Source organism: Rhea americana, unplaced genomic scaffold, assembly GCF_003343005.1.
Source record: "Rhea americana isolate MKP2758 unplaced genomic scaffold, rheAme1 scaffold_119, whole genome shotgun sequence".
Classification (NCBI taxonomy): Eukaryota; Metazoa; Chordata; class Aves; order Rheiformes; family Rheidae; genus Rhea; species Rhea americana.
In genome coordinates, this window is record NW_028185250.1 from 784,328 (window position 1) to 796,547 (window position 12,220).

The following is a 12,220-nucleotide window of genomic DNA, read 5'->3' on the forward strand; positions in this document are numbered from 1 at the left end:
ACAGAAGTTTGGCTCCAATTCATTTCATAACATCCCCTTAAAATCACCTCATAGAGCAACAGAACACAAAAGCAGCACAACCTGTCCACTAAATTGCAGTTAGAATCCACCTTCAAACAGCCTTAGTGAGTAAAACTTGGGTGAGAGAAAGAATTCAACATCTGAGCTTACAGAGTCTCTCTTAAACAAAGAATCATAGAATGGTAAGGTTGGAAGGGACCTCTGGAGATGATCTAGTCCAACCCTCAGCATAGCTCATACACAGACTGAACCCATGACCTTCGCAKTAGCAGCACCATGCTCTAACCAACTGAGCTAAACCTGTCCCCCAAAGCATCAGTTGCTTTGTAGCAAAACAAGACTATAATGCCAGACTAGGTCATTCTTCTGCAGAGAATAAAGGCTTCCTTGGCTAAGAGAGAAAGACATTCCTGCAAATCAGGGGTACTTGTATTTACCTGATTGATAGTCAAGAAATTCAGGTGGAAGACAGTGGCCTTTGGCACTAGGAAAGCCCAGCTGTGCCCATTCATTGGGGCTATACGAAGCCACTAGAGGGCCCAGCAGGCACAGGAATGATGAATACATGCCTTGCAAGAACTTACAGTTCCTTTTAGGAAAAAAATAGTCCCTTCCCTTGCCCCAAACTTAAATTATAATACTCAGCACACTTAAAATACACTCCTGCTACTGCTGTATGTGGAATGCTTTAAAAGACAGGCTTCACTTAAGCACACGGGATTTTCCTTTAGCCTCTCCACTCCCCAGATAGGGCCTTCCTGCAATTGATTCAGACTTACATAGCTCTCGCTCCATTTTCTAAACTATGATAAAACAGCTTACGTGGCTTTTTGCTGCCACAGTAACAGATGTCTGACACAGAACACTTCAAAATAGATTAATAGCCGATTTTAGAGTAACATCAGAGTAACATTTAGAAATTTATCTCCAAGAAGAGTCTTAGAAATACCACTTGCAGATCTGGGCACAACTTCAACCAGAAAAAAGGACTTTAAACAACGCCTGAGCATTCAGGCTATCCTATGCTTCCACGGAATKGTAGCAAACTCCATCTGAGGGAGTGAACTCAGCCACAGTTATTGCCATGGCAAATACATGCAGGGTTTACTTTCTACCTCCCTTAGCGAAGTGGCGTAAACATCATTCCCAAAGCACAGAAAGTTTCTCCTTGAAGTTGACTGCCCTAAGATGGACTGGAAAGACTGACATCAGCCAGGCTTTGCTGCTGTGCCAGTGTGCAAAAGCCTATGACAGCATGCAGTCTGACAGTAAAAGAAAACGCCCACAGGGTTTAGGATTTAGAGCAACAGTTCCGACATTCACCAGCCTATAGACAGCAGCACACAAGCAACACATTGCAAGAAGCAATCTATCCTTCCACACTGAACTGGGCGTTATCCATAAGCTTGGGCCTCTCCAACTCACAGGGAAGCTTTACTAAGGGAAATAGTGTCATTACTTAAAGGTTGAGACTAAACTTAAGTTTAAAGATGAAGTATAATCATATCTTCATTACCTGGAGAGGTATGAGTGGATCCAAGGCTCTTCTTTTTCTTGAGTGATTTGGATAGCATGGGGACACTGGGGAAACGGGGCAAACAAATCTGCCAAAAGCATCTAATCAAATCTGGGATAGCTCAGCACTGTGGTCTCCAGGAGATCTTCACGTAGGGGCAATGCAGGGCTGAGGTAAAGAGTATTGTGACAAGGAGGGAAGAGGAAGTCAAGGCAAAGCGCCTACAGCTATCGGATCTGCGAGGAATCAGCTTGGGGGACTGAGCCTGGCTAGACTCCTGCTGGCTGCATTCCTGTGCCTTCCTCACCAGCCCTGCTGGCTCTAGGATGCTCTGCTACCATTTTACCTGCAGCTAGCATTAAGTTTCTCTGCTCGGCTCCATATAAAGGCTGCTGTTTGATTCCTGGATGACAGTTAGCCCTGAAAGCAATATAATAGCATTTGCCAATGATTGTGTCTGATCTTAGAAAGTGCCACCAAACAATGGCCAGTCTCATGAACATGCATGTGCTGTCTACTGGCAATAGATAATGGACAAGCATAGGCTTAAACACAGTCTAGAAAAASAGTCCAAAAAGACTTCATTCATTGGGGCTTTCAATCTGAACCAGCCTGCCCTTCTATCAGTTCAAAGAATACAGAAGTTAATTTCCTGATTTTGGTCAGGTGGAAAGTACAGGCTGCATCTCACGCCTAACACATTTCCCTCCTGTTCCTACCTCTTTTTCCCCATCTCTAGCACATCCGGCTCATACACCAAAGTTGTAGGCCCTGAGGCTTTCCCAATTCCAATCCCTCCTAAAAACTTTTTTCTTCTGCAAAGACATAGACATTAACCCTTTTATCAAATACACCCAAGGCACCAATAGGTCATTATACTACTCTACCGTCACCTCTCCCACTCTATAATATGTGAATCCATTTTGTAGTCATTGGAGCAGGAACTGAGCTTTGTGCTTGACTGGAGAAGGCAGAAACACAGGGAAGAAAGTGTAAGTGATACAAAACAAGAAGGCTTTCCATGTTTTCACTTTAACGATTAGGGGCCAAATTAATACCACAGGAGCAGTTAGAGTAAAGGAACACTTCCCAAACACACTATAGATGTTTCTGTGAAACAAATCAATGTACATTTGGAGGAAAAACAACATATTTTGATACTGAAATTAGTTGTTTATAATTCACAAACAGGAAGAGAGACTTTTTATGAAACCTCACTTTCTCATATATTTCATCTTTTTCTAGAAAAGAACCAAGGAACAGATATTGCATGAAAGGATATAATGGCCAGAAACTTTTCTTAACCATCAAACAAAGTTGCGCGCAATGGCCAACACTTTGGAGAACTCGCCTTCTCTTCGTCGCAGCATATAAGGTATTGGTGTTTTTATTCTAGTTCCTACTGGATTTCCATTGTCTTCTATGAGTACCACATTGTTGGAATCAAATCTAGGGGTCATGGGGGGGCCAGGCATCTTCTGCCCTACAATCAAAGCCTTCTTCTTTTCTCCTTTGATAGCCAGAAGGATGGTATCGCCTACTTTGCCAACTCCAGACTTGTTATACACATGGATACATTTTGGTGGCCGGTGGTATGGTGTGTTCCCCAGGGTGCTGTTGTCCACCACTCGTACACGAGTCAGTTTCTGTATTGCTCTGCATGCTCCAGTGACACTAGCAAAAAACAGGAAAGAATTAAGAGATAGATCTCCTCAATAATCCTTGAGGAACAAGGGCAAATCCAGCACAGGATCTTGTCATTACACAAACCACTCAGAAGGAGCCAGGAACAAACACATACCATATGGGTGACACATTTACTGCACTCAATGTGCTCTTTGAAAGCCACATGCTACTTTGGGCTTTGCACACTCTTCACTAAATGTCAAACATAAAACGACCGTTCTACTCTGAAACATGACTAAAGGATGGCGTGAAGAGGGGCTTGAGCTTACTGGGTCTTTTAGCAACCCCAGATGATTCAATTCAGCCTCAATTTATGGGAAGAAAAATGTGCTTGCTTCTGCCACAAACAGCCTACAGAGAGCTAAGACCCAAGTCAGACTCAATCTTGCGTGCACTCCCCAACAACAAGGAATCTGCTGACCAGTGGTCTTTGCAGTGAAGTCTGTGAAGCCCTCTCGTCTTACTCTGCTCTCACTGAAACCTCTGAAGTCCTGGTGTGACTACGCTAAGCTGCCACCAGTCAGAATCTAACAGACCACCACCTCCCCCATGGTTTGAAGAACTCAGAGAGAATCACATGCTTCTATATGTATTTGCACTGAAGTATTATTAGTAGTAGTAAATAGTAGGAATATACTGCAATATGCTAAGTTGGTAGATCTGACTCTCAATACACTTAGAAACAGCAGAAATAAACTGAAAAATAATTCACCTCCCTTTAAGGAATGGCTATTCTTTTCCCCAGGTAAGCTCAGATTCACATGATTTGTTGCTTCTACTCCAAAGAGGCTTAATCATAGATCTTCAGGAAAGCAGAAAGATCATTTCTATTGCTAAACAATTGCTTTGCAGTATGAACCTATAAACATGCTGGTCAGACAGCTACAAGAATGCTAAGTTGCTGTCAGCTGAACTGCTCCAACAGACAGCATGTAACATCAACCTACATTCCCCTGGTTTTAAAGACCACAGGCATATACAGTAAATAAAGACCACTGGGGACCTTAACTCCAGAGTATTGTCACAGGGAGAAGAAGAAGAAATCTGAGTGGGATCAAATTCACAAAGCAGTAGTAGCAAAGTGGCAACTATGAAAGTGTGATTGCTCAGGTACCACCAGAAGAGAACAACTGCACATGGAGAACTTTTTTTTCCTCATTGCTTTGTTTCTGCCACAGTCTTGAAGCAGAACCCTGCCACATCCAAAGCAAACCCTCCACATAGGTTTCCCCAACAGACTGCTGGCTATGGCAGTAGCACTGCTTGACTCTGTGGACTATGCCTCCTTCCTACTGTTGGCATTTATCCTTTATGCTCTCATGAAGCCTATTTACAGAACAAGCAAACAAAATTTATATATCTCCTTGAAATCTAGCCCTTGACATTGTCTTAATGCGCTCTCTTGACCAAAGAAGACCAACAGCCATGAGAATGACTATTCTCCCCCTGCAAACCGAATCACTGATCCTTCAGACAGCTCTATGCTACAGATTCCCCATACCCACCCCAACTGCACTGGCATGCTCTATGCACGGCATTGCAGAACACAAAGCACATGAATTTAAGAAGCTTTTAATTCCTTGAGCTTGGAAAAGCACCTGAAGAAAAATAACGAAAGGTTAAAGTAGAAGGAAATATTTTTTTCGTGTTACTCTTGTTCTAAACACCTGAAATGATCACCTCTGGAAGAATTTTAAATATGTAACTGGCTTCACRTTAGCAGGGGTTGGCTGTTGCTTTCTTTTGCACTTGGCTGGAGAAGAATCCTCAAATGCCTATAAACATCTTTACCAACGTAGGAATACAGAATTCAGACTATATTCAGATTGCGAGGGATCTGCAATATATTACCCTTTTCAAATTAGACTATATTTTATGCTTGATTTACTTAATAACATCTCTTTCAATCAGGATACTGACCCAAGAAAACAAAAGCAAATGTAGGATTTGAAAATTACCTGAAGTGTCGCTGGATGACTGTGCTGCTTAGACGCGTTAAGGATAAACCCAGCCGCCTATTCAAGAGAGCCATTTGGATTCTGGTAACCTACCCTGCATAAGAAACAAAAGAATTATCGACTCTTTTTTATGTGAATCACACACTAGAGTCTCAACAACCCTTTAGACACTGCAATCCACAGCATAAAGTGCTAACATCATCCTCAGCATGCTACAAAGTAGAGTGACAGCTCTTGACAGAATTCAACAGACTGTTATAATTCAGATGTCCATATTGTAAAGCTGGATCCAGTATCATTGCAGTGCAGTTTTCTGTGCAAAGGGGTAAAAGCCTATTTGCACAYTATGAACAATGTAGCAAAAAAATAGGCTTGAGAATTCTGGATGCGAACACAGTTCCTAATTTTGAGACTTCCACGACCAGTTACAGCTAGTGAAGTTACCTATTAAACTAGATTTTAAAAACAGAGATACATGGCAGACTCCATCAGAGCCTCAAGAAACAATTTGCTAGATAAGGAACAAAACAAAGCTCCAAAGCTGATCACAGCATGCTCACTCTTAGTATGCACAAGGTGTTCAGCAGTCTGTGTTTAGAGTCCTGAATTGCTCGTTAGCCAATCCTGCCCTTGTTGAAGTTGCCCAGTTGAAATTGTTTCCTGTAAGATTATGGTGTTGGCTCCACACCAAGACTTTACCCTAGCTACACTACAGCTGGTTACAAGGTTAACCTCTGACTGAATTTACCACACCCTCTTCCCATAACTACAGGTATAGTTGTTCCCTAATCTCATTCTGTCAAGTGGATTGAGAAGCTTGCACGCTCAGTAACAAAGGTGTATCTGAACCAAGATCACTTTGCTGAATACAGCTTAGGGAGCAATGACACAAGCAGTTATGCCAGCATATCCAAGTGAGCAGAGGAAATAAGGCTCTAGGGGCAGTAATCTTTCAGTCCGATTCAGGTAGCACTAGGACTGCCTGACTGCAACAAACGCCCCATGACAACACTTCCTCAAGCCTTGCTAGTGCAACCAACACATGCTCTGCTTCTCTCCCTTCTCAAGTAAACATTAAAGATATATCGCCCTCTTATCTTTCTTTGCCAATTCTAATGACTTTAGGTCCGAATTCTGTAGCAGCACATTCTAAGAGATGCTACCACAGTTGCTTTTACTACAACCAGGTAAAAAACAGGCTGAATCTTCACTATCTGTTTATTGTTCTTATTTCCCCCTGTGTATTTGTTTACTTGAGCATATATTTCTTTTTTAGGGTTTGCAACAGTCCTGCAGAACCAACTGTAACCTAACAGTAGGGTAAGAAGCACTGGAGATGTATACCACAGGAATTTTGTAGAAGCACTTCCTGAGCAAAGCATTTGTTCTTCAGTACTTGGAAAACTGTGTCACCTGCCACACAGGCAAGTTTGGAATAGAGAGATCAGCAACAATGAAAGCTTTCACTTATTTGCTATAAAAAGCCACTTTTGCTATAAAAAGACACTTTTCTGTGGTGTAGATCTCCAAATAAGCTCAGCTTCTCTTCAGAGTTTTCTTGTACTGTTTCCTCCCTGAACTTTGATTCAAAAAAGGCAGTGTTTTTGCAACAGTTACTCATCTAGCTACACACTCCTAATGAAAACAAGGCCTTACAGTAGCACTGCAGCATTTACAGTGCTGCCAGCAACCAAGGCCTAATTACCTGGGCCTTGCTGCTGATGCTAGGATTTCTAAGTTAGATTTAGTTACCTTGCTGTAAACCCACACCCTTCATTGTCAGGAAAGACAACTCGYATCCCTTTCGGTGCTTGGGTGTACTGTTTCCCTGTGTGAAACCCAAACTGAGCATGCAATTTTGTTCCTGCTTACTCCAAAACTGCCCTAAAGCCTTGGATCCCTCCAGAAGGCCTGAAGAGCTAGTAGCAGCGAGTCAGCCCCTGTGGGCTTCAATAGATACTCTCTGGTGAGTCTATCTACCATGATCACCCCCCACCTCTATTCACCCACTCTTGGAAAAAAATCAGATTGTTCCTACCCCACGGAGACAGTGAAGTTACAAAACTCTCAGCAGAAGCATTCACAGTGTTAAAGTGTTGAAATATGGTTTATTTTTCCAGATGACTCAGTACCCCCTCTTTGCCAGCAATTCTTCCTCAGCAGGTTAAGATGTGTCAGAAGCTATAAATCTTTGTATGATTGATTATTTGGTATGAAACATTTGTTTTTAGGAACTGAATAAACAGGAGATGTTACTAATTAACAGCAAGGTTTAGGGTAGAGGGAAGAGAAGAATGCATCTGTGGCATGGAGTACAGCATGTGGATTTACAAACAGTGAATCACATTTTCAGCTATTGTAACATGCTAACTTCCTTTCTAGAAGTGAACAGCCAATAGATTTGGTCTATTTCCAGACACTCCTCAATGAGACCTAGTTCTAAGTTGCTCCCTCTGCAGCTATGAATAGGGCACTTGATCTCCTTTGTCATCGGTTTCCCCTTCTGCAAAACAGTTAATCCTAAACTTCAAAGGGCACAGAAGTCATTCACTCTGTCACTGTGTGTGCTGCAAGACGAACGCTCAGTGGTGCCAAAGTTTAAGAGCTATCCTATAGCGATGAAAGCCAACCACTCCCTCAGCCCTACTGTGCCAAGCGCCTCTCTCCTTCCCAATGCAGATTTTGCCTCACACCAATAGGTCTTTCAAAAGCTCAGAAGAGAGGATGCAGCACTTAGCAGATGCACTGGCAATGGTAACGAGCTGAGTTTGCTTCGGAAGGTGGCTTTCTAAAGTCTTCTCTTGCCAGGTTTCAGCACTCTGAGGAGTTTGGGAAGAATATCCTAGGATGCCTCAAGCACAGCAGAATTTGTAGGGCAATTCCCAGAAGCCTAGGGCCACTATTGCCCAAATGATACAGGAATGTCTTGGGCAGGCAGAGCAACACCACTGCTTAAGACTTAATCACTGATACATTCCTAATCAAGGAATTATCTTGAAAGGGACTTCTGGAGGTCATCTGGTCCAACCTCCTGCTCAAATTAATCCTCARAGCAGGATTAATTTCAAGTTCCATGCCAGGCAAGAGTAGCATTGAAGCAGATACTATCCTAAAATAAAAGGCTCAACACAAAGACAATCACTGATACAATGTAGGCCACATATAGCTGCACCGAAGAAGCAATTACAGAATCACGTAGAGAAGCTCCTCTCCCAGTTCCTCCACTGCTGTATCTAAATTCTAGGAATTGTTTTACCTCATGGCTAAAGAGCCCTGTTTTCTTAAATCCAAAATCTTAAGTTTTGCTTCTCTCAATTCCACGTATCAGCCAGAAGTCAGCACAGACCTCAGTATGAGTTCACAGTAACATTTAGGAAAGGTTGAGGGGAGGAGTTTCTTAATCAAATATTCACTAAAATGACGCAATTTCTACTTTACTGAGTAAGTTCGAACATGCAATAACCTGCTACAGCAAACATTCCCTTCTTAAGGACCCTTCAGCATTACGCCATTCAATGCAACAGATGGACATCAAATTCAAACACCACACAACAAAGGAACTCTTCACCAGTTTTAAACCTCTGGAAGTTATTTATCCACTGTACCATTTTCAAGTGCACATTAAAGCTACTACCTTCACCATTTTCCCTTGAGATTAAAGAAGTGATTAATAGTACCACAAGCTTAAGAGGTTTCTGAATGAAGACATTCTGGAAAATTTCATTCTAGCTAACAGAAACAAGTAACGTACAGTATTTTCGTCAAACACATGCAAGCAGGCAAGGAGCCTGCCTCAGGGAGCTGATATGAAGCAAGGACGTCTCCTAGATAAGGAGGATGGAATTACATACTCACTTTGAACCAACATCAGGGCAGGCTGTTCCAAGGAAGAAAGTCCTACCCCCCACCAACTCACATTTCCATCACTTCCGTTATGCTGGCACTAGCACTTGTATAAATTAGGAAGAGTTTTCAGCCAGATCATTTGCCTAATCCAACTCATCACACAGCCACATGAATGCTGGTGCAAGGGGACGTGGCAAAAAACAACACTGAGATTTCTCCTGTCATTGGCAAGCCAGATTTACATTGACTTAAAGTGACAGTATGTTAAGAGAAACACTAGGTGACTTGGACACGATAAAAATCTCTTTCATTTTTGCACATTACAACAGTGCTCTATTTGAACCTGTATGATTAACACAGTCATGGGAGCACTAAAATGGTCTGTGCCTGAACGTTCGGCAAAACAGGGGAGTGTCTCTGACCAGGTTTTTATTAATGGTATATATACCCCAGAGAATTAAAAAAATAATAACAACAAAAAGTCAAGATGCTGTTTTTATCTTGTTTGTATCCTAGAGTGAAAACACTTCTAAATAGAGCTATTAGCCAACAATCCAGTCTTGGCTTCTTTTTTAATAAGAAGTTTTGAAAATGACATCTGCTCCCAATTTCCACCCCCCCAACTGTAGTTCCAGTCATTCCATGTTTTCTTTTCTTTCTTTCTGCTAGTAATTCATCCATACGCACAAGACATAGGGAAAATGAACTAATGTGCAAAGCAAATGCTGAAGCCTACTACCTGAAACCTGCTATCGAGCATATAAAATAAAACAGGAAAAATGTTCTTCACTTTAACAGTAGCAATCCTATCTCAGCAGTCAAATAGTGGGAGCCAACATATTCTTTCCTCTTCTAAAAGATCAAAATGGACATGCTCTGGGAACCACAAAGATTTGAACTGCACCTGTGATCCATCATTAAAATGCAGGAAATAAACCCAAGACAATATGCATGATACAAATACCTAAGCCCCTACTCTGCCATTGCAGGTTTATTTATAGAATGTCTCTCAGCGTGAGCTACAAGAGCCAACTGTGAACTACAGGACTCAATCCATTCACAGCTTTCTTCATAAAGGAAAAGATGTGATTAAGGGCTTGTGCATGTTAAAAATACTCGAGATATTCATTACCAAGACATAATTGGTTTTACATTAATGACATGCAGAAAGGCCAAGATTCACAAAGAGGCCTTAACTCTTCTAGAATTCAGTTTATGAATAGGATTAATTATTAAACAGGATATTTATTAATCCAAGTTACCAATAGAAACTCATTACATCTCTTAAGGAAAGAAGAAATTCCATTCCTACAGTTTTTCAATTGAAACATTTTGTTTTCCAGATCACAATCAGAAAAAGTAGACAAAGAAGATGGCCTGAATAAACCTTTAACGGCAAATTTACTTCTGACATTTTAAGTGTCCAGAAATCCCATCTCTAAGATACTTACAGCTCTTACTCCTATAGCACCTTAATCCATTTTACATACTCATATTCACAGCACTGTACTAAAATAGGAAGGGATTATTCCCAGTATATTAGAAGGAAATTGAGCTACAGAGAGGACAACTTCTTGTCTATGGTCAAGGGAAATCTGTGGTAAAGCAAATATCTCATCCAAAAGTATTGTTCTAGTGTCTGGAGGTGAAGTCCAGGCATATCCTTCTTCATCTGTGTCTTTTGGAATTCCAAATGAGTTTAAAGAACTAGCTGTTCTCCCCTAACTTTACCCTGCTTTCCAATTCCCAAAGAGGTTGCCATGCTACACGTATCATATCACAAATGAATCTTTAACCTTTCTATAAATATTAGGTCTTGGGAGCAGGATAATAGATGGCAAGCCAAAAGATCAGTCTCTGTTCCCAGCCCTGACCTAGGCTACCAGGTCCTGACCAGGAAGGTACAATCACAAACCAGAAAATAGTAACTGCACTGAGGGGGAGCTGTGGCATGGAGAAGGACACAAGAAGGAAGAGAAGGTGGGGAGCTGTGGCTCAATCATTAAAATAAAAAAAGTTACGAACCACTGACGTGGGTTAGATTTTCAGAGAGTGAAGAATTACAGTGGCTATGGGCCTTTCTGATAAAGTCACAATAGTAAGGGATTCCTAACACTGACATAAGTCAGGCTAACGACAGTATAACCTGGTTACAAAGGTACACTTATACTGCAGTGTACCACACAGTGATCTGCAACTTCACTGGAGTTAGCCTCGCTTCTCACTCAGAAGCTTTCCTTACACCAGTTTCTCCTTTTCCTATACAAGACCCTCCCAGATAATCTTAGCAGAATTTTTAAACCAGACAAGCTAGCACAGTTCAGATTGGCACCTGCGTCTAGCTTCTACAAGCACTTATTACCTGTCCACTTTTACCACATGGAATGAGTCTCTTACGTGCTTATAAAAAGAAACCCGACGCACAGTCTCCTTCCCCAAACTGGCCCCTCCTTACTCACTGGACCTCCAAAGGCCTTTTCTGGAGAACAGTCAGCACAGCACAGACTACTACCCACAGTTCCTGAGTCTCTGTGACATACACAAGAAAACACTGCACTTCTCACTGCACAGGAATCTGGGTCTATCTTTGCTGCATGACTACTCGTACCCATGTAAGCCTAATCCAGGCAGTATTAGCCCAAATGAATTCTAAAGCAAAGAAATGCTCTGGAGGACATACATCATTCTTTCAAGAGCATCAAAACAGACTTTGTGTTTTCCTCCTCCCTCAAGCTAGAGTGTTATGGCACTGGCAGAAACTCAGTGGGAGCTGAGGCTGCTGTCCCTTGGAGAGACAAGGTGCTGCCCCCACCGCACCCTGCACACACGCCAGACAAAGGCTCCTGGCTCTGCACAGCGCAGAGCTCCAGCTCCCAGCTGCTCTCCCAAGATGGCACAACTCTCGGCCTTGCATCATCCTGTTCAAATCCTGCCCACGTCCCGCCGCTGCAGCCAACGCTTCTCACTCTTTTCAGAGCGGCAGCCCGTGGTCAGCGTCCAGGAGGAGGCACCGGGCCTCTGCGCGGAGCACCAGCGATGCCTGCGGCGAGCGGCAGCGAGCGAGCTGGCAGGCCGCACCTGGAGGGAGGGCCTCGATGCCCACAGCCTTACTGCTACCGGGCCCAGAGGCAAGAGCGCGGCTCCGCAGCGCACTCGGGCCCAGCGCTGGCTCTCCGCGGCCGAGGCGGCCGCG

The 12,220-nt window shown here is 42.7% G+C and overlaps 1 protein-coding gene across 1 annotated transcript; it reads right to left on the reverse strand.

The window, feature by feature from the left end:
- Positions 1–2,548: 2,548 nt before the first annotated feature.
- MRPL14 (mitochondrial ribosomal protein L14) lies at positions 2,549–12,087 on the reverse strand. The gene is made up of 3 exons (XM_085320278.1): positions 11,994–12,087; positions 5,182–5,275; positions 2,549–3,211 (listed from the first exon to the last, which is right to left on the reverse strand). Exons 2-3 carry the CDS (start codon positions 5,253–5,255, stop codon positions 2,845–2,847), a joined length of 441 nt encoding a protein of 146 aa, XP_085176404.1. The 5' UTR covers positions 5,256–5,275; positions 11,994–12,087; the 3' UTR covers positions 2,549–2,844.
- Positions 12,088–12,220: the final 133 nt, after the last annotated feature.

Excerpts from the sequence above, each read along its gene's own strand:
- MRPL14 (XM_085320278.1), bottom strand. The coding sequence starts at position 5,255 with ATGGCTCTCTTGAATAGGCGGCTGGGTTTATCCTTAACGCGTCTAAGC. Across the intron at positions 3,212-5,181 it reads GTCATCCAGCGACACTTCAG|TGTCACTGGAGCATGCAGAG; the intron begins GTAATTTTCAAA and ends GTTTTTTGCTAG.